Genomic DNA, 25,760 nt, shown 5'->3' on the forward strand with positions numbered 1-25,760 from the left:
AGAGCCCGGGATTTCCCCGTGCTCAGTCATATGGCCCCACTTGACTGTTCCTGGGAGTGCCTCTGCTTTAGCTTCTGCCCTGAAGGCCCAGCATACTGGGTATCACTTAGGTTCAGGTGAGAAAAGTCTGGGAGGAGCTGAGGGCAGCAGGGTGTCTGTACTCATTTCAGCACTCCCCCACCAGAAGTACTTTCTTTTATAAATTTTAAATTTTTTGAGGGGGAAGTTTTTTTTTTTTAAAGATTTATTTATTTTATGTATATGAATACACTGTAGCTGTCTTCAGACGCACCAGAAGAGGGCATCAGATTCCATTACAGATGGCTGTGAGCCACCAGGTGGTTGCTGGGCATTGAACTCAGGACCTCTGGGAGAGCAGTCAGTACTCTTAACCACTGAGCCATCTCTCCAGCCCCATAAATTTTAAATTATTCTTAATTATTTGAGGGTGTATGTATCTGTGTGTAGGGGGCGTGCACATGAATGCAGGTGCCCACAGAGGCCAGAAGCACAGGATCCCCTGGAGTTACAGACAGTTGGGAGCCTCCTAATGTGGTTGCTGGGAGACTCTCCATGGAAGAGCGGCAAGTGCTCTTCTCTGAACCAGCCCCCGGCCCCCAGCCCCCGGCCCAGACCCCAGACCCTAGACACCCAGCCCCCAGCCCCAGCCCCCAGCCCCCAGCTCCTAGACACCCAGCCCCCAGTCTCCCAGCCCCAGTCCCCCAGCTTCCTATCCCCCCCAGCCCCCCCCGCCCCAGACCCTAGCCCCCAGCCCCTTAACCCCCAGCCTCCTAGGTTTTTTTTGAGGGGGTTGTTTGTCTTTATTTTTAAACAGGGTCTCACTATGTAACCCTGGCTGACCAGGAACTCTGTGTAGACCAGCCTGGCTTTGAACTCACCCTCCTGCCTCTGCCTCCGCCTCCGCCTCCGCCTCCGCCTCCGCCTCCGCCTCCGCCTCCGCCTCCGCCTCCTGGGTGGGGATTAAAGATGTGCACCATGTGACTTGGCCTCCTCTATCCTGTCAAGTTTTGAGTGCCTACCAGATGCCAGGCACTGTTCGTTCAGGCTTCCTGAATGCAGGCTGATTAAGATCATGGTTCATCTTGCTGTGGAGTTCTCATGTCATGTTGACCCTGACCAATTTGCCCCAGAGCCCATACAAGTGGGCTGCACAGTTGCCCTCTGCAGGGTTTTGATCTGTGGGAGTCCTTTTCAGCATTTGAAGGGTAGCTTATGACAGCTGGCTCTGGCTCTGCACCTATGGGAACTTAGACTGGCCAGCAGGAAGCTGGACACATGGCCAGCTTTTCAAGCAGATGAACAGGCTGACTAATGAGAAATCATCCCCAACCTCTGTAGGATGATGTGCGGCATAAAGTCCATCTCAACACCTTCGGGTTCTTCAAGGACGGCTACATGGTGGTCAATGTCAGCAGCCTCTCTGTGAACGAGCCGGAGGGAGCCACGATCAAGGACTCTGAGGCAAGTGTCTTCCTGTGGGTCAGGGGTTACTCCATCAGCCTCCTCCCTCCTTGCCAAACTGTGGAGAACAGTGTTGGTTGAGCCAAAGTACACTACCGGTTCAGCTTTATTTTATATTGTCCGTGCAGTGGTGGGCTGAAACCCAGCCTTACCCACGCTAGGAAGTGTTCTACCACTGCGCCAACCTTAGGGTGTGACCTTTTTTTAAGTTTGTTTATGTATTTTATGTATGTGAGTGATTTATCTGCATGTGCACCTGCATACCAGAAGAAACTGTATCCCGTTCTAGATGGTTGTGAGTCACCATGTTGTTGCTGGAATTGAACCCAGGACCTCTGGGAGAGCACAGCAGCCAGCACTCTTTGCCCCTGAGCATGTCTCCAGTCCTGTAGCTCTTGAGTAAATACATGATTAGTGGTTTCACCTGAGCAGCTGTGCCCTCTTACAGAGAGCACTGAAGAAAATGCGAAGCCAGGCCGATGGGGCTGGGTTTGCTTCGGAGGTTGTTGTTATTTAGCTTAATTTTGCTCTTCGAGTAAGAAAGGCGAGGACAGAGGACTTAGTCTTCCCTCTCTGCTGCCCTCAGATCGGATTCAGTCTCGATCGGACCAAGAATGATGGCTTTTCTTCTTACCTGGTAAGTTGCCTTTAAAAAATAATTTCTGTGTGTTGGTATTTTGCCCACATGCATGTCTGCACACCACATGCTTGCCTCGTGCCCTCAGAGGATCCCCTGGAACTGAGTTACAGCTGTGATCATGGGTGCTGAGAACCAGGACCTCTGCAAGCCCCTTGTCCCCTTTTAAAGGGACAGTAGGGGATGACGGGGGTTTCATTCTGTAGTCCAGGGTGCTCTCAAACTTGGAGCAGTCCTCCTGCCTCGCCTCCCGAGTTCTAGGATTGCAGGCACACTCCACCACACTTTGCATCCTAGACGATGCCGGCACACACTGGTTGGTGTTCCTGCCTCTACTTCACAGGTGCAGGATTGCAGGGGCTTGGCAAGTTTTAGGTCACAGCCTCACTGCAGTCCTTCCTCACTGGGGCTCAGGACACCCTTTGGCCCACAGTCCTATTCTAAGGTGGTTGCTGCTGAAACTTGTAGGCTCTGTGGGAAGGAGCAGGAGCTACTCTTCTGCCTCGTTCTCCAGAGTAAACATGGTGATACACACTTGCTCTTCCTTTGGCAGGATGAAGATGTGAATTACTGTATTTTTAAAAAAAAGTCCATGTCTTCTGTCACTCTTCTCATCTTAGACATCTCTGGAAGCATGTAAGTAATTCCAGAGTTCCCTCTGCTCCCCCCCAGTGCCGTGACTAGCTGCTGCTGGTGCTCGCACAGCGTCTCCCATATGCCTGTCCTATACTGAGTACTGGAGGTGAGGGCCCGGGGACAGGGCTGGCTTGGGAGGAAGGCAGACAGTACAATCCAGATGACTGCAGCACAGTGGGGGAAACGGGGAGGAACTTCCGCACACCACGCCATGGAAGGACGGTTCCAGGTCAGGCCGGCCTGTGGTGAGTCAGCTTTTCCAGATGAATGAGAGCAGGAAGGGTGTCTACATCCGCAGGAGAGGGGGTGGTCTGTGGAGGAGCATGGTGACCAGCACTGTGCTAGCCCAAGGTGACTGACTGTTGGGGAACATATTAGAGAGGCAGGTAGGAAACTGGACAAAATCTAGATGGCTTCTGCCACGGAGAGGCTGTGTAACTCCAGGACTCAGTCCCTTCCCTGCCTCACAGTGCTGGTGTCTCTCGTGAGATTGTCCTTGAGGGATGGCTACTACAAAGCACAGGTGAAGAAGGCCTCCCGTCCTTTTGCACTAAAAATAAAAAGATCACTGGTGAGGAGTCTGACAACTCAATCTTTTAATAAGCACATTGGAACTTAGATGAATTAGGGGATTTTGTGTTTTCAAGTTAGGTACATTTCCATCTGGCCACTGCCTGGGTTTCATGTTTGGGGAGTGCAGCAGAAGATAATGTTGGTTGTCAATCATATCCCATTCCCCCACTCCCATGAACAGAATCTCATTGTGTAGACCAGGCTAGCCTTGAACTCAGATATCTGCCTGACTCTGCCTTCTGAGCACTGAGATTAAAGATGTACATGCCATTAATTAATTCATTAATCTAAGCACTCCCTCACAGGAGGCAGAGGCAGGCAGATTTCTGTGTGTCCGAGGCCAGCTTGGTCGATAGGGTGAGTTTCAGAACACCAAGGGCTACACAGAGAAACCCTGTCTGAAAAAAAAAGAAAAGAAAAAGATACACCACCATGGCCAGGGTTCTACTTTCTTTCCTTGATGAAGAGTCTCTCTCTGAGCCTGAATCTTTGCTGATTTAGATTAGCTGGCCAGTAAACTTCCGGAGTCTCCTGTCTCCACCTCCCCAGCACTGGGGTTGCAGACTCGTATCACCACACGCACTTCTACACGTGGGCTCTGAGGATTAGATACAGGTCTGCATAATTTGGAGCAGGTGCTTTGCCAACTAAGCATCTCCATGCCCAGCCAGCCCAACTTACCTGTGACTTCCCTCTTTCCTTTTGTTCATAATTGTCTGGGTGCTGGTCAGAGCATGTGGCGGTCGGGGAGCAATTATGGGAGTCCGATCTCTTCTTCCTCTGTGGAGGCTGAAGTCAGGTTGTCAGGCTTAGCCACCAGTGCCTTCCCAGTGAGCCAGCTCTCTGGCCCTGTGTGCAGTCCCCGAGGGAGTCTTCAAAGGCTTACAGACTAAGACTTCTGTGTCCAGGTTGTTGTCAGACCCAGCCGCTGGCGGGGCAAGGTGGCCAGGTGGGGATACACGTGGTCAGAAGCAGAAAGAGGACACGTCCGCTGAGCAAGTCTCTTGAAAAATAGAGCACTTTGTCATAGAACCACTCTGAGCTTCACTAAGGCATCCACCCCTGGTTGCCTCTGCTTTCATCTGTCAGGAAGGCTGGCAGTCTCCTAGATTATGGTGTGTTTGGCACTGGGCAGAGAAGGACTGACTGAGCCTGGCAAAAGAAATGAGCCAGGGATTGACTCCCTGCCTGGAGGCCCTAGGTGGCAGCAGGCTCAGGAGAGCCCAGCCCAGTGGCAGCTTGCTCATGTTGGGGACCAATTAGGTCTTATGCCTTTTACCTGTGCCCCCCCACCCTCACTGTCCATGTCTCAGGCAGTTTTATATGTATATATGAGTACACTGTCTTCAGACACACCAGAAGGCGGCGCTGGATCCCATCACAGATGGTTGTGAGCCACCATATGGTTGCTGGGAATTGAACTCAGGACTTCTGGAAGAGCAGTCCGTACTTTTAACCACTGAGCCATCTCTTCAGCTCCCGGCGACATATCTTTAATCACAGCACTCAGGAAATAGAAGCCAGCAGATCTCTTTGAGTTTGGGGCTAGCTTTGTCTACATGGTAAGTTCCAGGCCTGGGTTACATAGTGAGACTCTGTCTTATAAAAGAAAAAAAGAGGGGGGTGCTAGATAGATGGCTTGGCGATTAAGGGCACTCATTCGTCTTGCAGAGGACCCAGGTGTGATTCTCAGCGTTCACATGGGGGCTCCCAACCACCTATAACTACTCCAGCTCTAGGGGATTGGAAGCCTTCCCAGGATTTTGCATGTATATAGAGCACATAAGCTTGCATATGCACACACAAACATATAATTAATTGTTGAAGCAGAGAGATGGAAGAAATGGCTTTTAGGCCAGTAACTAGTAGTGTTCCCAATTCCTCACACAGTCCCTGAACTTCTCCTGACTGTGTCTTCTGTTTCTTTTCACCAATGTTCTGAGCACATTAAGAATCCCTAAGGGATGTGTGAACAGCATAATTATGTATTTGCTACTACCCTGGTTTAGAGCGAGACTGTCGGGCTCCTCACTCAGCTGTGTCCTAGCTCGGGGTGGCAGGGCTGGGGCCAAGGTCAAGGCCATGTGCAGGCTAGGCAAGCGCGTTGTCCCTGCCTGGCCTCTCCAGAACTTAGCCAGTGCTTATCCTTTGTGCTGCACCTCAGTTTCTGCATAGAATGTGGATGGCAGAATCTACATCTCTAATGTGGCAGGGCTGGCACAAGGGGCTAGATTCAGAGCTGGAGCTGGGCATGGTGGCACACGCCTTTAATCCTAGCCCCTGGGAGGCTGAAGTAGGCGGATCTCTTGATTTGAGGCTAGCGTGGTCTATAGAGCTAGTTCTAGGACAGCCAGGGTTGCACAGAGAAACCTTGTACTGAAAACAGACAGACAGACAGACAGCTTGAACTGGCCTACGGCAGTGTTTAGTGACAGCTGGAGCGCTGCTCTGACCTCTCCTTTCTGTTTGATCCAGAGTCAAGGTCAGATCCCCAGCAGAAGCTGGTAAGCAGTTACCAGAGATTGTCTTCAGCAAGGATGAGAAAGTCCCCAGTCGGAGCCAGGAGCCTGCTGTCAGCTCCAACCCCAAAGACAGTGAGGCTCAGAGAACCCTCGGTAAGCTGCTTTGGAGAGATTTTGTTTTCAAGAACTGCAGCCTGGTCTGTATTGTCTGAGCATTGTACTCTGGAGGCCACACAGGACGCCTGTGGAAGGAGGAGAGAAAAGAGGCCCCTCTCCTTGTCCTGGCTTAGCTCTTTGGTAACTGTCCCTGGTGGCCTCATTTCCTCAGTCTAGGACATGCTGCCTCACAGCTGTCAGCCTGTGCATGTGCATTGGTGTCCTTTTATTCCACCCCGCTGTCCTAGTAAGTGATTCTCACACATGTGCAGCCTTTCCCTAAAGTGACACATCGCCATCTCCAGGCTTCTCCAGGTTCTGTGGCACTGGACTTACTCTCTCATAGAGAGCCTTTTGTATAAGGACTGGAGAGATGGCCTTCTGTGTAAGGACTGGAGAGACGGCCTTCTGTGTAAGGACTGCAGAGATGGCCTTCTGTGTAAGGACTGGAGAGACGGCTTTCTGTGTAAGGACTGCAGAGATGGCCTTCTGTGTAAGGACTGGAGAGATGGCCTTCTGTGTAAGGACTGGAGAGAGATGGCTCAGCAGTTAAGAAACCTTGCTTGACCCAGAGGACCCGAGTTTACCTCCCAACACCCACCTCAGGTGCTTCATGAAACCTGTAACCCCAGCTCCAAGGGCTCCAAAGCCCTTCTGGCCTCCACTGGCACCCATACACAAGGTGCACACACACACACACACACACACACACACACACACTTACACAAAGATGAGTCTTTTTTTTTTATTGTTATTTTTTTTATTCGATATAATTTATTTACATTTCAAATGATTTCCCCTTTTCTAGCCCCCCCCACTCCCCGAAAGTCCCGTAAGCCCCCTTCTCTTCCCCTGTCCTCCCTCCCACCCCTTCCCAGTTCCCCGTTCTGGTTTTGCCAAATACTGTTTCACTGAGTCTTTCCAGAACCAGGGACCATTATGTTTTGGGTATTCCAGTTTTCTAGGTTAATAACCACTTATTAGTGAGTGCATACCATGATTCACCTTTTGAGTCTGGGTTACCTCACTTAGTATGATGTTCTCTAGCTCCATCCATTTGCCTAAGAATTTCATGAATTCATTGTTTCTAATGGCTGAATAGTACTCCATTGTGTAGATATACCACATTTTTTGCATCCACTCTTCTGTTGAGGGATACCTGGGTTCTTTCCAGCATCTGGCAATTATATATAGGGCTGCTATGAACATAGTAGAGCATGTATCCTTATTACATGGTGGGGAATCCTCTGGGTATATGCCCAGGAGTGGTATAGCAGGATCTTCTGGAAGTGAGGTGCCCAGTTTTCGGAGGAACCGCCAGACTGCTTTCCAGAGTGGTTGTACCAATTTGCAACCCCACCAGCAGTGGAGGAGTGTTCCTCTTTCTCCGCACCCTCTCCAACACCTGCTGTCTCCTGAATTTTTAATCTTAGCCATTCTGACTGGTGTAAGATGAAATCTTAGGGTTGTTTTGATTTGCATTTCCCTAATGACTAATGAAGTTGAGCATTTTTTAAGATGCTTCTCTGCCATCCGAAGTTCTTCAGGTGAGAATTCTTTGTTTAACTCTGTACCCCATTTTTTAATAGGGTTGTTCGGTTTTCTGGAGTCTAACTTCTTGAGTTCTTTATATATATTGGATATTAGCCCTCTATCTGATGTAGGATTGGTGAAGATCTTTTCCCAATTTGTTGGTTGCCGATCTGTCTTTTTTAAAAAAATATTTCTTTAATGTGTTCTGCCTGTGTACCAGAAGAGGGCACCAGATTTCATTACGGATGACTGTGAGCCACCATGTGCTCGCATGGTGCTCTTAACCACTGAGCCATCTCTCCAGCCCTAAAATGAATCTCTTTAAAAAGGAAAATTATTGTAAGTGTCTTTGAGATGGGTTAGTGGAGCTGGGACCTCTGGCTCAGAGGATACAATCGCCTTGAGAATATTGACACTCCGCATCAGAACTCAGGCGAAGCATAACAGCTGATGCTGGAATCCTAGGTGCTTGGTTGTCTAACATGCTGGGCACTGTGCATGTCTGCAGTCCTAGAACTTGGAAGGCTGAGGCAGGAAGAACATCTGTGCCCAGTCAAGGTGAGGCCTATGCAGCAAAGAGAGGCTGAGTTTGAGGGGAAATGCTAAAATGGAAAGTCAGAAGAGGCCATGTTGAACTTTGGTTTTCCCTTCCTAATGTTTTGGGGAGAAGGGTTTGTGTGACCCCAGCTCCTGCTCCTGCCTACTCTAGCACCTGCTGCCTAGCCTTCCCCTCCGACCCCGGGCCAAACTCACTGCTGCTCTCAGACTGCCATTCCCGAGGCTGCTGCTGTATCAACTGTCTGTCCGTTACTGCCCTGTGCACATTCTTTCGAGGTCGTTCATCACTTAGTTTGAAAGGTATTTGCAGCTGGGCAGTGGTGGCGCACGCCTGTAATCCCAGCACTCTGGGAGGCAGAGGCAGGTGGATTTCTGAGTTCGAGGCTAGCCTGGTCTACAGAGTAAATTCCAGGACAGCCAGAGCTATACACAGAAACCCTGTCTCCAAAAAACCAAAAAGAAAAAAAGAAAAAAAAAAAAAGAAAAGGTGTTTGCCTTTCCCTGGATTGGTTGAGAGCTGATGCAGATTAAGAACGGAGGAGAGAACTAGGGTGTAGAGTGCCGTTCTGGGCCTACTCTGGCCCTGCTGGTCCAGATCCCTTGTGTTCATCAAACACCGTCTTCTGCAGTCGTTGGATTGCCTTCCCCAGGAAGGTGTCCCCAGGGCAGCAAGGCAGGTGCCCACTCTGTCCCATGAAAAAGCTCTCTGGTGCCAGAAGAGGGCACCAGATCTCATTGTAGATGGTCGCGAGCCACCATGGGGTGGCTGGGAATTGAACTCATAGCTGGCCTTGAGCTCTCTAGGTAGCTGAGAGTAAGTGACCTTGAGCTTCTTACCCTTCCCCAGCCATCTACTTGTGAGATTCTAAATTAAAATATAATTATGTCATTTTTATGCATTAGTAATCATAATACACTGCTGTTGGGCAAACCCTAGAAAACACCAATAATGACAAAAAAGAGACTTCAGCAGCAAGACGTCTGCAAGTACAGATGGTGGGGCAGCTCAGTGGCAGTCAGTTTACCAGGCACAGGCCGAGTGTGCGGTGCCATCCCCAGCACCACGCAGAGAGCATGGCTGCACTGAGCTTTCTCCAAGTGAATCACAGCAGTGAGAGTCTTGTTAAAATGCCGCTGGCAGTTGTTCCGAATGGCATCTCTGCCTTTCCCTTGTACACACGGAGGCTTTCCTGTTGGCTCTGCTACATTTGTAGGATATACGCCCGCTTTGATTTGCTGTTTCTTTGTCACAGTAATTATCTTTGGGGACCTGAGAAGGTGGAGGCCCTGAGGCTTGTTTGTTTTGGTGATGGGTTATTGATAGGCTGGAGGCCCGTAAGATGGGTAAGACGGTCCTGCCCTGTATGTGTGTGAGCTGAGCGAGGCACTGATACCTCTCAATGTTTGTGCTTCTAGATGGTCCCAAGGCTAGACGAAGTACAGTGGACTCAAAGGTAAGCATAGAACTCCATCCTGTCGGCTTCTCTGGCTGTGTGTGTGTGTGTGTGCGCGCGCGCGCGCGCGCGTGCGCGCGCACTTGCACGTATGTGTGTATGTGCATATATTCCTGCATGTCACATGCTTATGTTTGGAGACACAGCATCAACACATTGAAACCATTTCGAACTGCCTCCTGCCTCCACCTCTGAAGCTAGGATTTCAGGTGCACACACCAGGACTGCCTTTGCTCGCTTCCTGGCTTTCTTCCTTCTAACAGTATTGTGTGACTGGGTGACAATAAACTGCCTGTGCCTGTGGGGCAGTTAGATACATTTGTCCTGTCAATCAAGAAGATGGTGGATGTATTCATTACCGCAAAGATTTCTCCTGCCCCTTTGTCATCCTGTGCCCAAGGAACAGTGGCTCCAGTAGACGGTAGCTTTAGGGAGCCTTCTAGAAACAAACCATGAAGATGTATCCTTCTGTTGCCTTGTTGCCTTCGTTCAGCGTAGCCATCAGAGTTTCTCCCACTCCTGTGTGCTGGTTTCTTCCCTCGGCTTCGTATTAATCACTTGCAGATGGCAGCACTCTTATTTGAGTCAGGAGCAGGGTGTAGTGGGATGTTGACTCTGCCTGGGGCAGGCAGCATCTTTGGTCTGATAGAAGTTTTAGAATAGAGATGTGCTCACAGGAAGACCAGGGAGGGAGGTATAGGGTAGCCAGGAAGGAAGGAAACTGAGGAAGGAAATGGAAAAGGGGAGCTGCCTTCTCTAAGACAGATCTCAGATCTTTCTGGAAAGAGCACTTGAAGGTCAGCAGTGCTTGAAGAAGAGATTTGGTGGGTTTTTGTTTTGTTGTTTTTTATTTGTTTTTTCGAGACAGGGTTTCTCTGTGTAGCCCTGGCTGTCCTGGAACTCACTCTGTAGACCAGGGTGGCCTCGAACACAGAAATCTGCCTGCCTCTGCCTCCTAGAGTGCTGGAACAAACACCACTGTCCAGCTTTTTGTTTTGTTTTGTTTTGATTTTTTAGTTAGTTTTAACTTATTTTTATGTGTATGAGTGCTGTAGTCAGGGATACTATTGCTATAAAGAAACACCATGACCAAAAGTAGGCTGGGGAGGAAAGGGTTCATTTGGCTCATATTTCTACATCGTAGTCCATCACTGAAGGAAGTCAGGACAGGAGCTCATGCAGAGCTGGCACCTGGGGGCAGGAGCTGATGCAGAGGCCATGGAGGGGTGCTGCTTACTGGTTTGCTCCCCATTACATGTTCAGCCTGCTTTCTTACAGAACCCAGGATTACCAGCCCAGGGGTGGCCTTACCCACAATGACTGGACCCTTTCCCATCAATCACTAATTTAGAAAATGCCCTGAAGCCAGACTTTGGAGGGGCTTTTCTCAATTGAATTTCCCTCCTTTCATGTGATTCTAGCTTGTAACTGAGTTGATGTAAAACTAGCCAGCACAGTGTTTCCCTGCACATATGTATACATATCATATGTGTCTCTGTGCCCATGCTAGCCAGGAGAGATCCTCTGGAGCTATAGTAAGAGTTTGTAAATCACCCTCTGGGTACTGGGGACCAAACCCAGGTTCTCTGCAAGGACATCAAATGTTCTTAACCACTGAGTTATCTCTCCAGATGACTAGCTTTAAATATTTTTTGTTTGTTTTTTGTTTTCTTTTTTTCTTTCTTTCTTTCTTTCTTTCTTTCTTTCTTTCTTTCTTTCTTTCTTTCTTTCTTTCTTTCTCTTTCTTTCTTTCTTTCTTTTTTTTTTGAGACAGGGTTTCTCTATGTAGCCCTGACTGTCCTGGAACTCACTCTGTAGACCAGGCTGGCCCCGAATTCAGAAATCCACCTGCCTCTGCCTCCCAAGTGCTGGGATTAAAGGCTTAGCTTTAATTTTTTTATTTTAAGTGTTTGGGTGTTTTACCTGCAGGTATGCAGTGTATCATATGTATTCAGTGCCCACAGAGGCCAAAGAGGGCATTAAATCCTCCAGGATTAGAATTACAGACACCTGTGAGCCACTGTATCTGGAAATTGAGCCCAGGATCTTTGCAAAAATAGCCAGTACTTTTAATCATTGAGCATTCGCTTCAGCACCCGCCCCCCCCCCCCCCGTCCCCCCACCCACCGTTACCTTTGATTTTCCTAAGCATGTTTTCTGCCACTGTTGTGTCTTTTTAGGCTATGGCAGAGCAATCCTTCTCAATTCACAAGAATGACGGGGCGGTCTCATTTCAGGTAAAGTTCACTCCATCTGAAAGCTTGAGTCTCCACTGGTACCTTGGTTATAGGGACAGTAACTCACTGTGTGTGATCCCTGGGCTGCAGGACCACTCCGCCTCCCACCACTAGGCTGCTAGAGCTCTATCTAATAACCAAGCTGTGATTCTCTAACCCTGGGAAACTTGGTGAAAGTGCAGTGAAATAACAGATTCCAACCCTACTTGGCTTAGGTCTCTGGGACCCTCTGCTGTCCATTCACAGTCTGCGCTGTCTTCCACTCAGGCTGACAGTTCTAGCCCTGGAAGGACCTGTGCTAAGAGTTGAAAGTGATGTAGTCTTAGAGGCCTCGGGCCCTGCCCAGTCAGCCCGGCCGTGAACTACATGTGGGTGCCTCCTGGCAGCGGCACGTGACACTTTCCCATGCAACTTGGAAGAGCCACTGAGCTGTGACGTGCCTAGTGATACACACTGGTCCTGTGGGTATAGGACTTCTGTTCACTGTGACAATCAGTGGCTGATGGAGTCCACTTCTCAGATAGGAAAGTTGTTTGTTGACTTTAAGATGAGATGCTGTCTCACCTTTGGCTGTTTCTGCTGACCTCAGCAGAGCCCTCACAGATGGGTGGATATAGTGGAAGTGAAGTTACAGAGCCCAGGCAGGGGGCATAGGTGATCACCGCACAGTTCCAACACTGCCTGTGCTTCAACACTGGCAGAAAGTACTAGAGGCTCACAGGATGAAGACACCCTGTTTGACCTCTGTTCTGAGGGTCCCAAGGCCAGCTAACCTCTGTCTGCTGAGGCCCCTAACTTATTTCTAGGCCTGGGAGCTCCAGCTGAGGCTGTGAGGACCTCTTTCTTCCTCTCTTCCAGTTCTTCTTTAACATCAGCACTGATGACCAGGAAGGCCTCTATAGCCTTTACTTCCACAAGTGCCCAAGCAACACGAAGCCCGGTGAACAGGTGTCATTCAGCCTAAATGTGAGTACCACGTGGGGCCTCCATAGGGTGCTGCCAGTGTGAGACGTCTCCATAAGACTAGGGGGGGACTCTGAGAAGCTTTCTGTTTTATTTTGCTTTGGTTCTGGTGCTAGCAATGCAGCAAGGCTTTGTGCATCCAGAGAGCACCTATTGCTGGTGAGGATATGTGAAGCACGACTGGGAGGACATGGGGCTGGTCAGGAGCCTGCAGTGGTCAGGGCGCTCCTGCAGAGGATTGGTGTCCTCCAGCTCAGACAGTAGCAAGCTGCTTGTTATAGGCTGGCACACGTGCTCTCAAGAAGTGTGTATTCCTGACTAGAGACGGTCTGTCTCTAAGAGGGATGCACACCTTATGTTGGTTTCAGATTGATATCACGGAGAAGAACCCTGACAGCTACCTCTCTGCCGGGGAGATCCCTCTCCCCAAGTTATATGTTTCCATGGCCTTGTTCTTCTTTCTGTCTGGGACCCTCTGGATTCACATCCTGCGGAAACGAAGGTAAGCACTCTGGGAGTGTGCTCCAAGATTCCATCCTCCCGAATTTTGCCCTGGAGGAGGTGGCACTGAGCAGCCCTGCCCTCCTCCAGGGCGTCTTCCCTGAGATCCAGAGGCGAGGCAGGACCCTCCAGTGTGAGAGGCTCTGCATGCTGTGCTGTTGGCTCACTCTTAGTGTCTCGTTTAGAAAGCAGATCGAGATGTTAGAGTAAACACACAGACAGCCAAACGCACAGAGCCGCTGATGCCTGATGCACTGCAGGGTGTGGTGCCTAATACCTGAGGAGACGCCATCTCGAGAGGAGTTGGTGATGATGGTGTCACTGCCTGAGCGGAAGCGTAAAGCTTCCAGCTCTGAAGCATTGGCCAAAAGCCTCCCTGGACTTTCCCTGTTGCCAGCCAGTTCCTGGGGTGGGGGTGGGGTACCGTTTGGAACCCATCTGCCTTTCACCAGTACCCTTGTCCCCAACCCCCAAGGCACTGCCTCTTCTCTGTTGTTGAGGGAAGTATGAATTCTGCCTCCCTGCCTAGAATCTTAGAACAAAACAGTGTAAAACATTTTTACATTAAAAGGCCTTTAGACTTGAGGTGTGCAGCAGTGTTACCTAAAACTCACATGGTAATTAAGTGCCCCAGACACCTCTCCCTGGAGCACTGGAGCAGAAGCTGAAACCCTCAGTGTCTTGATTGCATTTTAGTGGACACCCGAGTCTTGGCTATGGGCCCTTTTAAAAGAAGGTGCCATGCCGGCAAGATCATTTAACAGGTAAAAGCCCTTGCTGCCTGCCTGGTTCAGTGCCTTGGTCCCACATGATAGGAAGAGAAAACTGACCCGACTCCAGCAAGTTGTCCTCTGACCTGACCGTACACCCCGACTCTCCCAGGCACACCTGCCTGTGGCTTCCTGTCTGCCTCTCTTCACTGCAGCACTGGAGCAGTAATAATTGCCTTCTTCCTGCCGAGCCTCTCACATGCTTAGCTCGCTCTGTGTCTTTGTACCAAGGTCCTGTGCAGTGGGTACTTGTGGACCCGCTCGCTCGCCCACATCCCTGGTGTTCTCAGGATGCCGTGCAGTGGGTACTTGTGGACCCGCTTGCTCGCTCGCTCGCCCACGCTGTTTCCTTTTCCTGTACTCAGCAGTGGCAGTGCCCCTGTCTCGGCTCACTTGGCTAAGGTGGTGGCTAAGTGGGGCTGATCTGTTTTGTGCCAGTCATGCTTTTAACTTTGTGTAGATGTGTACATATCCAAAAAGATGCAATTCAAGGCATCCCATGTAACAGCCAGCGAATGCTGGTAGACTGGAAGTGTGTATTTCACCTGGGCATATGACCCCAAGGCTGCAGGGGGTGTTTAGGACACTCGTTAGGGCCGAGAAGAATGAGACATCTTGTCACATAAGTGTACTGAGGCCCAGAGAGTGGAAGTGAGAGGTAACCTGACTGAGCTGGGCTGGAGGCCGCCTGCTGGCGCTTGTCTCTCCTTCAGGCTTCTATGCCATGCACCCCAGAGTGGGAGCAAGCAGCGCTGGGCTGGCCTGGTGAGAGCCAGTGCTGTGGGCGGCTGCTCACCCTCCTCGGCTTGTTGAGGTGGAGCTGTGCCATTTCAGAGAAGGTCATCGGGGCCATCGGAGTCCCAGCACCGGTGTTTAACTGAGGACTGAAGTTAAACTGGCCAGGATGTGAGAGTGGCCTTTCACAGTGGGCGTGTTGTATTCTGGGTAAAGCCACTGCCGCTCAACAGCAGACTGCTCCGCCTTGACTTTCTCTTTGACCTTCAGTGAGGAGTCACCAGAACAGGAAAGTACCCAGGACAAAAGCAAGAAGCCCAGTGTGCGTCAGGCTGTGGCGTGGTCTCCTTATCTCTCTATGCATGCTTCTCTCCCAACTCACCATCTCCCGCTACTTCCTGTCCCTCCCCCACTTCTCTTCAGCCATGGAAGGTCATCCCAATAGGCTGAATATATAGTTTGGGACATTTGTATATTCTTGTAATGTCTGTGGTATGCTGGGTTGTTTTGTTTTGTATATGTTTTTTTGTTTGGTTTTGATTTTTGGTTTTTTGAGACAGGATTTCTCTGTGTAACCCTGGCTATCCTGGAACTCACTCTGTAGACCAGGCTGGCCTCAAACTTAGAAATCTGCCTGCCTCTGCCTCCCAAGTGCTGGGATTAAAAAGGCATGCACCACCACTGCCCAGCTTTTGTGTATGTTTTAAATGTATAGAAAGTGTTGTCTGTAGAGTCAACGGTTTAAAATCAGTGACACTGCCAGGTAGTGGTGCACACGTTTAATCCCAGCACTTGAGAGGCAGAAGCAGGTGGATCTCTGAGTTCGAGGCCAGCCTGATATACATAGCGAGGACAGCTGGGCTGCACAGGGAAACTCTGTCCGGACAAAAAAATAAATTAGTGACCCTTTTCCATTAGCTGTGCATTAGTCTGCATCCGGAGGGCTGATTTTAGCCACACCTCCGTGGTCTGTGGGCTGCATCCTCATGGGCTGCTCCTGCAGTCCTGAGACAGGAGTGCATACAGATTGCCAGCCGCAGCCCCCTGCTACTCAGGGTGCTGCAGTAGCCTTGTCCCCTACCTTCTGAGTGCTCCTGAGACCTGCCCTTTGCAGGTTTCACTGGGCATTGTCAGATTGCCCACCTCTGGCCACTTTGTGCTTTGCCTGGGAGCTGAGCTCTGTCCAAGCCTCCCACTGCAGCTGGCTCTTGATGTGTGCCAGTCTGGTGTGTGGGAGCTGCTGGGTCTCCTGTCTTTTCAGTGTCCCTGTTGGGGCCTCTCATTGCAGGCCTATATTGCTTGTGTATTGGATCTTCTCATTGTCTAGCTTCTCATGTCTAACATGCACAGAAGTTGTCTGTGTTCTCGATCAGTTCCTTGTCTGGCTACACATGCACGTCTTACCCGCAGTCATTATGGTCCCCAGGCTTGTCAGCAGTGTGTGCTGTTGAATGAAGGCTTGGGCTGTGATGGAGCCCCACCATCTAATTTTATCTTTAAGGCCATGCTTTTTGGGTGCTAGGGCCTGTTGTGATTCCAGGTCACAGGTATGTTTCGTTCACAGCTGAGCTTGTCTGGAACCGCTAGTAAGAAGCAGACAGTGAGTCCAGCTCTGCTTTGCTCCTCCTCCTCTCGCTCCTCCTCCTCCTCCTCTTGCTCCTCCTCCCCTTTTTCTTTCTTTCCTTTTTTTTTGGAGGGGGGGGATGAGTTGGTTTTTCAAGACAAGGTTTCTCTGTACAACCCTGACTTCCTGGAACTCCCTCTGTAGACCAAACTGGCCTCAAACTCAGAGATCCACCTGCCTGGAACCTCGGATTTTTCCACCCACACCCAAGTTCACAAAACAATGACACTGAGACTTACTATTTCAGGAATAAATGCCTAGGCCAATAGCTTTGGCTTGTCCCTGACTAGCTCATAACGTACCCACCCATTTATTGTGTTTGCGGTCCTTCCGTGTGGTTGGTTGCCTCTCCTTAGTCTCATGCTACAGTCCCCTTCAGTGTCTCAGGGGTACATCTCCCCAGCCCCTAACACACCCCACACCTAACTATCCCAGAGTCCCCCCTCTGTACACGACCTTCCACCTCAATATCTCCTGCCCAAGCTAATAGGCCAGCAGCGTTTTATTGACAGGTGATACATCCATGCATTGTACACAAGATTCTCCCCGCCTGCCTCTGCCTCCCAAACTGGTACCAAAGGCCACCTCTGCCCGGCAGCTTTTCTTCTGTGCGTAGGCGCCAGATGAGTTTTGCCACTGCAATCACCAAGTGGTCTGTCCTTTCCCGCCAAGCTGGACTCGCTTTCTCTTCCGTCAAGCTTCTATACGTCTGTGGGTCTTCCTTCGGCACTTTCCGATCTGTTGCGTTGCTTTCCTCCTCTTGGTGATAACCGTTCTGCTCCCGTTTCATGTACTTATTATTAGGTATTCCAGTACCTTCATGTGTGAGGGTGTGCACATGTCCTGGGCTCTTGTTGGTCAGATCTTTGTGTACTTTTTTTGGTTTTTTTTTTTGGATTTGGTTTTTTCGAGACAGGGTTTCTCTGTGCAGCCCTGGCTGTCCTGGAGCTCACTCTGTAGACCAGATTTCTGGCCTCAAACTCAGAAATCTGCCTGCCTCTGCCTCCCAGAGTGCTGGGATTACAGGTTTGCACCACCACGGCCCGGCCCTTTGTATACTTTTAAGAGTCTTATTTTCTCTGAGACAGCTTTGAGTTCCTTCCTGCCGGAGTTGGGGTAGACATAGAAGGAAGAATCTAATTCCTGGAGCTCAGGGGCGGCCTGGAGCCTGTGAGAGGGAATGGGTGCATGTGGAGCTTCATCCACCGGGCTGCTAAGGGGAGGAAGGGCATGACGCCAGCCCTTTCTCCTCAGCTGCTCCGCGGCCACCTCCCAGGCCTCTGTTTTCGGCTCAGACATCCTCAGACACGTCTCATTTTCTGTCTTCCTTGGGATTTCATGTTGTCTTCAGGACTGCCCTTCTTATTCCTGTGTGGCTGGCTGAGTCTGTGGTTCCCAGGGAGGAGGTCAGCGTGCTGTGTAAATGTCCACCTTAGCATGCCTCAGCAGACATCACCCCGTCTGCATTCAACTGTGTGCTGGGAGTGGCGTGCGACTCTGTCTTAGTTCCTTTTCTATCGCTGTGATAAGACGCCGTGACCAAGGCAGCTTACAGAAGAGAGCTTATTTGAGGCTTTCTATTTCAGAGAGTGAGTCCATGACCATCATGGTGGGGGCATGGCAGCAAACAGGCAGCAGCCAGCAGCCGTACCTCAGCATCAGCTGAAGGCTCATATCTTGATCCATAATGTGGGGCAAAGAGCCAACTGGGAGTCCTCCAGCTAGGTCTCACACACCTCCTAATCCTTCCTAAAAAACTGCAAACCAAGCATTTATCTCTACAAGCCTACAGGAGCCATAGTCTTTCAAACCACCACAGACTCATTCCTACAGGCAAAATCTGCTTTGTATTTAAAACAACAACAACAACAACAACAAAGACTTCATGTTTGTGGGTTATTCAGATTGTACTTGTTGCTTTCTTAGAAATTTACCTGATGGATCCAGGTGTGGTGGTGCACCTTTGATCCCAGCACTTGGGAGGCAGAGGCTGGTAGAGCTCTGTACATTTGAGGCCAGCCTGGTCTAGATAGTGAGTTCCAGGACAGCCAGGGCTATATAGAGAGAGCCTGTCTCAAAAAAAGAAAAAAGAGTAAAAAAGAGTAGAAAAGACAAGAAAAGAAAAGAAGTACCTGATACTGTGGTTGCCTTTGGGGAAGTGGAAGTCTTTAAATTCTTTCTTCTCTCTTTTTATAGGAATGATGTATTTAAAATTCACTGGCTGATGGCGGCCCTTCCTTTCACCAAGTCTCTCTCCTTGGTGTTCCATGCAGTATGTATCAGCATTGGGGTCACTGTGAAATGGTGGATGTACATGCTTGATTGGCGAAAGATGTTCAAGGCAGGGTCCGGGGGGAGACGAGGGCCAAGAATGTGGCTTCCATAAAGCCCCTCTGTACAGAGAGCTGGCCATGGGGCTGGTGTGCTCAGCCTGCATCCCACTTACAGGCCAGTCTTTCCAGAATGTGCTGGCTTGTATTATTTTACTCTTTTGAGACAGTCTCACACCATAGCCAAGGCTAACTTTGAACTTGGGTGGTCCTACTGGCCCAGCCTCCCAAATGCTGGGATCATAGGTGTCTCTAAGCATATCAAACACTTCTCCCCGCACACCCCTTCTTCCTGTCATCTGGAGATGAGTGTGTCCCCTGCTACGTCATTCCTGAGCTTCCTGTTTTACTAAGCATCCTTCTATCTCAGTGAAAAGTTCAGTGTTAGTAAATTACCAGAGGAAACCAAATCTTACAAAGATCAGGAGCGCAAGAACTGAGTTTTGACTACTGAAATCTGGTGCATATCAAAATGAGCTTGCCTGTGGGGTCAAGATTGAGGCTTCCCTGATTTAGGGGTCAGGGGTCTATGGGGTATATATAAAGCAAGTGCTAGGTTCTCCCTCTGCACTTGAAAGTCTGTGCTGGGCAAGCTTTTCTCGTCCTGCCAGCAGCCAGCCTCTGAAGTTAAAATGTTCAGCAACTCCAAGTACCCAAGGAGAGATTGCTGAAGTCAGGCCACTGCACAGGCCTCCTGACTGACCAGCTGGCTGCTGTCTTACGGGGAGCAGCAGGACTTCAAGACAGAGAACCTGGCTGAGAATGGACGTGTTTGCCAGTGTGGATTGAGAGTCACACTGGGTGTTAGGTCACACTTAGAAGTGTGCTTGCTGGTAACTCAGTACAGGAGGTATTAGACAGTGGGGTGGGCGGGCACCACCCACTCCTCATCCCAGGGATGAGTCCTGTATTGCTGTCCCCTGCACTGAGGTGCATGGCACAGCCTTTCTGAAGCACAGCTCTTTGATTTCAGATCGACTACCACTACATCTCCTCGCAGGGCTTCCCGATTGAAGGCTGGGCCGTTGTGTACTACATAACTCACCTGTAAGTATGGCGGTCCACAGGACAGTGGGTGGTGGTAATGCCTGCACCATGAAGGCTTACAAAGACGCTAATGGCTAGAGGTGGGCTATGGCTCAGTTGACAGTGCTTGCCAAGCTTTCCTGAGTCCCTGGGCTCCATCCCCGGCACTGCATAAATCAGGAATGGTGGTGCACACCCATGATCCTAGCACTCAGGAGGGGGAGGCAGAGGCAAGACAGTTACAAGTTCAGGATCATCTTTGGCTGCATTTTGAGTTAAAAGTTTGAGCTAGCTTGGGCTACTCAAAATACATATATGCTTACATACATACACACATACACACACCCACACCCACACGGGGGTGGGGGGTGGAAAGGGGGCTGGAGAGATGACTCAGTTGCTAAGAGCACTGACTGCAATTCCAGAGGTCCTGAATTCATTACCTAGAACCTACATGGTGACTCAAAATCATCTATATGTGATCTTTTGGTGTGCAGGCATATGTGTAGACAGAGCACTCATATACATAAATAAGTCTTAAAAAGAAAAGAAGTGGAGGGCTGGAGAGATAGCTCAGCGGTTAAGAGCACTGACTGCTCTTCCGAAGGTCCTGAGTTCAAAACCCAGCAACCACATGGTGACTCACAAACATCCGTAATGAAATCTGATGCCCTCTCCTGGTGTCTAAAGACAGCTACAGTGTACTTACATATAATAATAATAAATAAATCTTAAAAAAATAATAATAAGAAGAAGAATTGGGGGCTGTAGAGTCATGGAATGAGCCGATGGAGCCTCCCGAGCTCGCTGCTACCTGGGAACTGTTCTGTCTTCCAGGCTGAAGGGCGCACTGCTGTTCATCACCATTGCTCTCATCGGCACTGGCTGGGCCTTCATCAAGCACATCCTGTCCGATAAAGACAAGAAGATCTTCATGATTGTCATCCCGCTCCAGGTACAGGGACTGTGGCTGCCTTGCAGTCCTCCCTGGGTAGGGGCAGGGCTCAGCTCTAGGCCTCTCTGCAGGGAGTCAGCTTTCTTGGGAACCAGAGCTGGTATCATTGTGGGCTGCGGCTGGGGGCTCCTTTTCTGACTGCTGACAGACCTAGGCTCCAGGTGTGTGCTGGGAGTCCTGGTGGCCTCTTGTCGTCAGGCAGGCCTGGATGCCTAGATTGTGGTTAGAGAGCTGCAAAGAACTGAAGGACGAATGTCGCCATGCTTTCTGCATTGGATGCCTCCACACCAGTGCTTTGGTTAGTGAGTAGGCCCGGGTGTCCTGTCGGTCGTATTTTAGAACTGAGTGGCACCAGTGGGTTTTTTCATGCAAGGTGGAGTAGTCCCATAGGGCTAATGTTGATTGCATCACCCTGCACTTGGAGGCCAGGCTCTGAGGCCTGGCCTGACTCTCTAACTCATAGCTCTTCAGGGAGAACCCATGGCCTATCTTACCCCAGCAGTCTGCATGGTAGCAGAGCCTGGAGCAGAGGGGGCACCACAGTCAGGTATGGCGTCCCAGCTGCCTGGCCACTGCCTTGCCTTTCTGTGATGAAGTCAGCTTCCTGTTAGACTGCAGCATGGGTGTGGCTGGCAGGAGAGGAAGGCACAGGGAATCTTCTGGGTCTCGTCATCTCCGGGAAGTGATCGGCTGCTTGGCCACATTCAGCACACAGTGTGGACTAGCACCAGACCAGTGACATAGACCAGTGGGTATAGGTTTTCTTTCTTTTGTTTTTTTAAAGATTTTATTTATTTATTATATGTAAGTACACTGTAGCTGTTTTCAGACACACCAGAAGAGGGCGTCAGATCTCATTATGGATGGTTGTGAGCCACCATGTGGTTTCTGGGATTTGAACTCAGGACCTTTGGAAGAGCAGCCTGTGCTCTTAACTGCTGAGCCATCTCTCCAGCCCATAGGTTTTCAGTGAGGAAATAATCACTCAGAATGATTTGGAAGAGCCTTATAATGGAGACGAGACTTGGTTAGAATTTTAAGAAAAGGCATGTGGCAGAGGAATACCACAAATACCCGTGTCTCTGCCATCAGAGGAAACACATAAGCTGAGGTCTGGTGACCAAAGCACCGTGGCTACCACTAGGCAGGCAGAGTTCCATAACCTGCCCTGGAGGCCTCAGAGCGTGGCCTCAGATGGCATATGTGACAGAACCTGAGCTCTCCTTCCAACTGTGGGAATTTTGACAGATTGGTGTCCCTTCTGACAGATTTGGGCTTTTGGTCTGTTGGCTCCTCCCCAGCCAGAGCTGGGGTGTGGTGGAGACCTTTGTCCTGCTCAGTCCTTTGAAAGGTGAACACACAGGCCACAAGGAATGCTCCCCTAAGGAGATAGGAGGTTGGAAGCTAAAGATAGGGAAGTTAGTATTTAGACCTTGGTTGCTCGGGCGGGCGTGACCAAAGGCTTCCTTTTGCCTTGGGGAATACCGGAAAGTTTCTATTCCTCCTCTTTCTTCTTTCCTTTGTTTTTCTGGTGGCTCCGACCTTGAACAGGCAAGGCAGGCACTCTGCTGAGCTCCCCCACCTCCTTCTGAAGCCAGGGAGAGTAACCTCTGTCGGGAGGGGCTCAGCAACTGCTTCTGGAACAGTCTGTCTTTCATGCAGACTGAACTGAGGTCCAAGTGGAATTGGGGTTTGCGTTTCTAGACTAGGCCAGCAAGTCCATCCATCATCCTGTCTCCATCCTCCGAGCTGAGCTGGGGTTATAATTGTGTGCAGGACACCTGGCTTGTTAAATGGATGCTGGGATCCGACCTCTGAGCCTTGTGATTGCTTGGCAAGCTCACTTAACTCTCCAGCCCCGACGTGCCTCATCGTTATTTCTGCATCATAGCTCATGGTATTCACTAAAAGGAAATACCATAAATCATAAACTTCCCTGATGCACAGTGGGGTCTCATTTAAGTCCATTTAAAAATTGTCCATAATCTGCTAAGAGCCCGAGGACAGGCCTGAAAACACAAGGCAAAGCCTTAATGTGGAATTAGAAATGAGACATGGGAGCAGGTGAGCCTCAGGAGGACCTGTGGCCTGTGCAGCATGGGGACCTGGGCTAACTGGCCCCTTTGTGGACCCAAGCGGTCTCTGAAATCTGCACATCTTATCACTCTAACCTCGGCTCTATATCAGCTACTTAGAATTGTTGTTCCTGAGGACCAAGAAGTCTCAGGAAGAACTAGGCCTGAGGAGTGTTGGATAAATGCCACCTATCCAGTAGCTTTCAGACTGCCTGAGGCTTGGGTGCCCCAGAGCAAAGTGTTTCCACTTCCCACTGCTACACGCCACCCCAGACTTGATGATTCCAGGAAACACTAAGCAGGACATCTCCATTTCTGTGGGCTAGTGTCTCAGTTGCATAGGCCTGACTTAGGGTCTGGCCTGCTTGCAGTGTTAGGTACTGTGGTCTGGGTTATTATGGTCTTCACTGAGTCTGCCCTAGGCTGGGAAGACCTGATCAGACAGCAAGGGCTCCTCGGGTGTCTGTTCTTCACATGGTTTCTCCAGGGCAGTTTGAGGGAGCCTTGTAAAAAGGCTCGAGGTTCTGCAGATCCCTGCGAGGGGATTGGGGGGGGGGGGCAGAAGGAATCTATTCCCACTTTGGAAGTCACATGGTCACATAGGCAGTTCTCAGGCCCAACAGGCTCAGGGGACAGGAGGTCAGGAGGTGAGGTTCTCAGGGAGCTTATAGGTCTGATAATATTGCTGCAGCCATGGGCCCAGCACAGGTGATATGAAGTGACATCCCACTGGGCCACTATCATAACAGCACTCATGCTTTGGGTCTCATGCCTGTAGGTCCTGGCGAACGTGGCCTACATCATCATAGAGTCCACCGAGGAAGGCACGACTGAGTATGGCCTGTGGAAGGACTCTCTGTTCCTGGTTGACTTGCTGTGCTGTGGCGCCATCCTCTTCCCAGTGGTGTGGTAAGCAACCTTAGGGTGGTGTGTGCAGAGTCACAGGGTAGCTTTTTGCCTGAGAGTGCCCTGTGAACCCCAGGCTGCCCCAGATAACTAGCTCAGGGTGGGGTTCTGGGACTCCAATCCCTCAGGCCTTTGCTATTGAGAGTTCCCCAAGGGAACTGGTATGGAACACAGACCTCAGGCCCCACTGGTCATGTTAAATGTCAGCCAGTTTGATAAGGGCTGAGTAGGAGAATCATTTCTCTTGCCAGTTTAGATGGAAAAATGAGAACATACACTCACATAAACTAATGGTAGTTCTCAGGACACCTGGGTTTGGGGCTCTCGAGAATAGCTTGCTCTGATCCAGAAATGGCAGGCTTTGGGCTTGTGCTTGACTGTACATCAAAGGTGTCCTTGCCGTGCTCTGTGGAAGAGAGAGAGGCCTTGTGAAATCATGACAGAGAGGTGCAGATTGCTGCTTTAGTGCAGCCATGTAGATAGAACAGGGTGACAGCACATCTGCCACTCACCCTTGGTGTCTGGCCATTGTTTCTCCAGCGCTGTTCACACTGAGTTAATGTTGAGGAGTGAGATGTGGTCTTTGGCAGTGCTCATGTCTGTACGTCAGAACTTTCTAGAATCCTAAGGTTGTCTGGTGTATTGTCCAGCCACTCTGATTTTTCATGGTTCTAGGTAGAGTCACCCTCCCAACTACTGCCAGAGTAGAGGAGAGCTAGGAGGGCTGGGCTGTGGCCCGGGTGGCAAAGTGCTTGAAGCCACAGATTCCTTCCCTCAGCACAACATAAACATGGCAGGTGGTGCATCTGGAATTTTAGCATGGAGGAAGTCAAGGCAAAAGGACCGCAAGTTCAAGATCATCCCCTGCTACATAACAATTTTGAGACTAGCCTGGGCTACAATGAGATCCTGTCCCAAAAAAGAAGTTGGCTGCTGCCTTTGAGTCCCCTGAGCCACAAGGAGGGGTTAGACTGTGGTACCATAGCAGTTGCTGGCACACAACTGGGACCACCTACCCATTGCAGGTGGCCCTAAAAAATAAAAGAAATGGGGGTAAGACCATTACCATGCGGTCGTCAGCTGCACTGCTGTCCTGCCCACAACAGGCAGCTCAAAGCCAGAGTTGTCAGTGCTATCGCTGGGTGAAGACCTTGTTGGGAGCAGGAGTTAAGTCCTGCCCCTAACGTCTACAGTTGCTGAAACACTGAAGTACAAGGGTCCCAGCTGAATATTGTCTCACTTTCTACTGCTATGATAAGCTACCATGACCAAAGCAATGTATAGAAGAGAGAGTTTATTTGGGGTTATGGTTTCAGAGAGTTAGAGTCCATGACCAGCGTGGCTGGGAGCATGGCAGCAGGCAGGTAGGCATAGCACAGGAGCAGTAGCTGAGGCCTCATATTTTGATCTGTAAGTAGAAAGCAGAGAACGCTAACTCAACCTTAAAGCCTGTGTGATAGTTTGAATATGGTTGGCCCAGAGTGGCACTATTGAGAGGTATGGCCTTGTTGGAGAAAGTGTCACTTTGTGGGTGGGCTTAAGACCCTCTTCCTAGCTGCCTGGAAGCCAGTCTTCTGACTGGCTTTGGATCAAGATTTAAAACTCTCAGCCCCTTTTCCAGCACTATGTCTGCCTGGATGCTGCCATGCTTCCCACCTTAATAACAATGGACTAAATCTCTAAACCTGTAAGCTAGCCCCAATTAAATGTTATTCTTTATAAGACACCTCAGTCATGGTGTCTCTTCACAGCAATGAAACCCAAAACTAAGACAGCCTACCTCCGGTGAAATACCTACTTCAAGAAGGCCACCTCCCGTAATCCTCCCCAAACAGTTCCACCAGCTGGAGACACAGCATTCTAGTATCTGAGTCTATGGGGGGGATTCTCATTCAAACCACCATAAGCATAGAACCACCAGTGGTCATTTATTACTTGATCCAGCACTGAGCAGGTGCCTAATGAATCCCTTATGGTACATATTCTGAAAATTGCTGCAAGAGATGAGATTTTAATAAATATAGAAGAAACAGCATCAGTGGGCCAGTGAGATGGAGTTTTATCCCTGGGACCCACATGGGGAAAGGAGAAAACCAATACCAGCAAGTTGTCCTCTGCCTTCCACATGTATGCATGTGTGCACACAG

At 50.0% G+C, this 25,760-nt stretch overlaps 1 protein-coding gene across 2 annotated transcripts in view; it reads left to right on the forward strand.

Moving 5' to 3' along the window:
* Gpr107 (G protein-coupled receptor 107) overlaps positions 1 to 25,760 on the forward strand; it is a 74,106-nt gene that overhangs the window by 22,667 nt on the left and 25,679 nt on the right. For both annotated transcript variants that reach the window (XM_052182119.1, XM_052182118.1), the window contains exons 2-13: positions 1,360 to 1,482; positions 2,069 to 2,119; positions 2,673 to 2,755; positions 5,804 to 5,943; positions 9,454 to 9,491; positions 11,672 to 11,728; positions 12,587 to 12,694; positions 13,060 to 13,193; positions 18,518 to 18,593; positions 19,625 to 19,698; positions 20,515 to 20,632; positions 23,486 to 23,616. In XM_052182119.1, coding sequence (XP_052038079.1) covers positions 1,417 to 1,482; positions 2,069 to 2,119; positions 2,673 to 2,755; positions 5,804 to 5,943; positions 9,454 to 9,491; positions 11,672 to 11,728; positions 12,587 to 12,694; positions 13,060 to 13,193; positions 18,518 to 18,593; positions 19,625 to 19,698; positions 20,515 to 20,632; positions 23,486 to 23,616 — 1,076 coding nt within the window. In that variant the 5' untranslated portion in view covers positions 1,360 to 1,416. The remainder of the gene's footprint in view (positions 1 to 1,359; positions 1,483 to 2,068; positions 2,120 to 2,672; positions 2,756 to 5,803; positions 5,944 to 9,453; positions 9,492 to 11,671; positions 11,729 to 12,586; positions 12,695 to 13,059; positions 13,194 to 18,517; positions 18,594 to 19,624; positions 19,699 to 20,514; positions 20,633 to 23,485; positions 23,617 to 25,760) is intronic.

This window comes from Apodemus sylvaticus, chromosome 5 (genome assembly GCF_947179515.1).
Source record: "Apodemus sylvaticus chromosome 5, mApoSyl1.1, whole genome shotgun sequence".
Classification (NCBI taxonomy): domain Eukaryota; kingdom Metazoa; phylum Chordata; class Mammalia; order Rodentia; family Muridae; genus Apodemus; species Apodemus sylvaticus.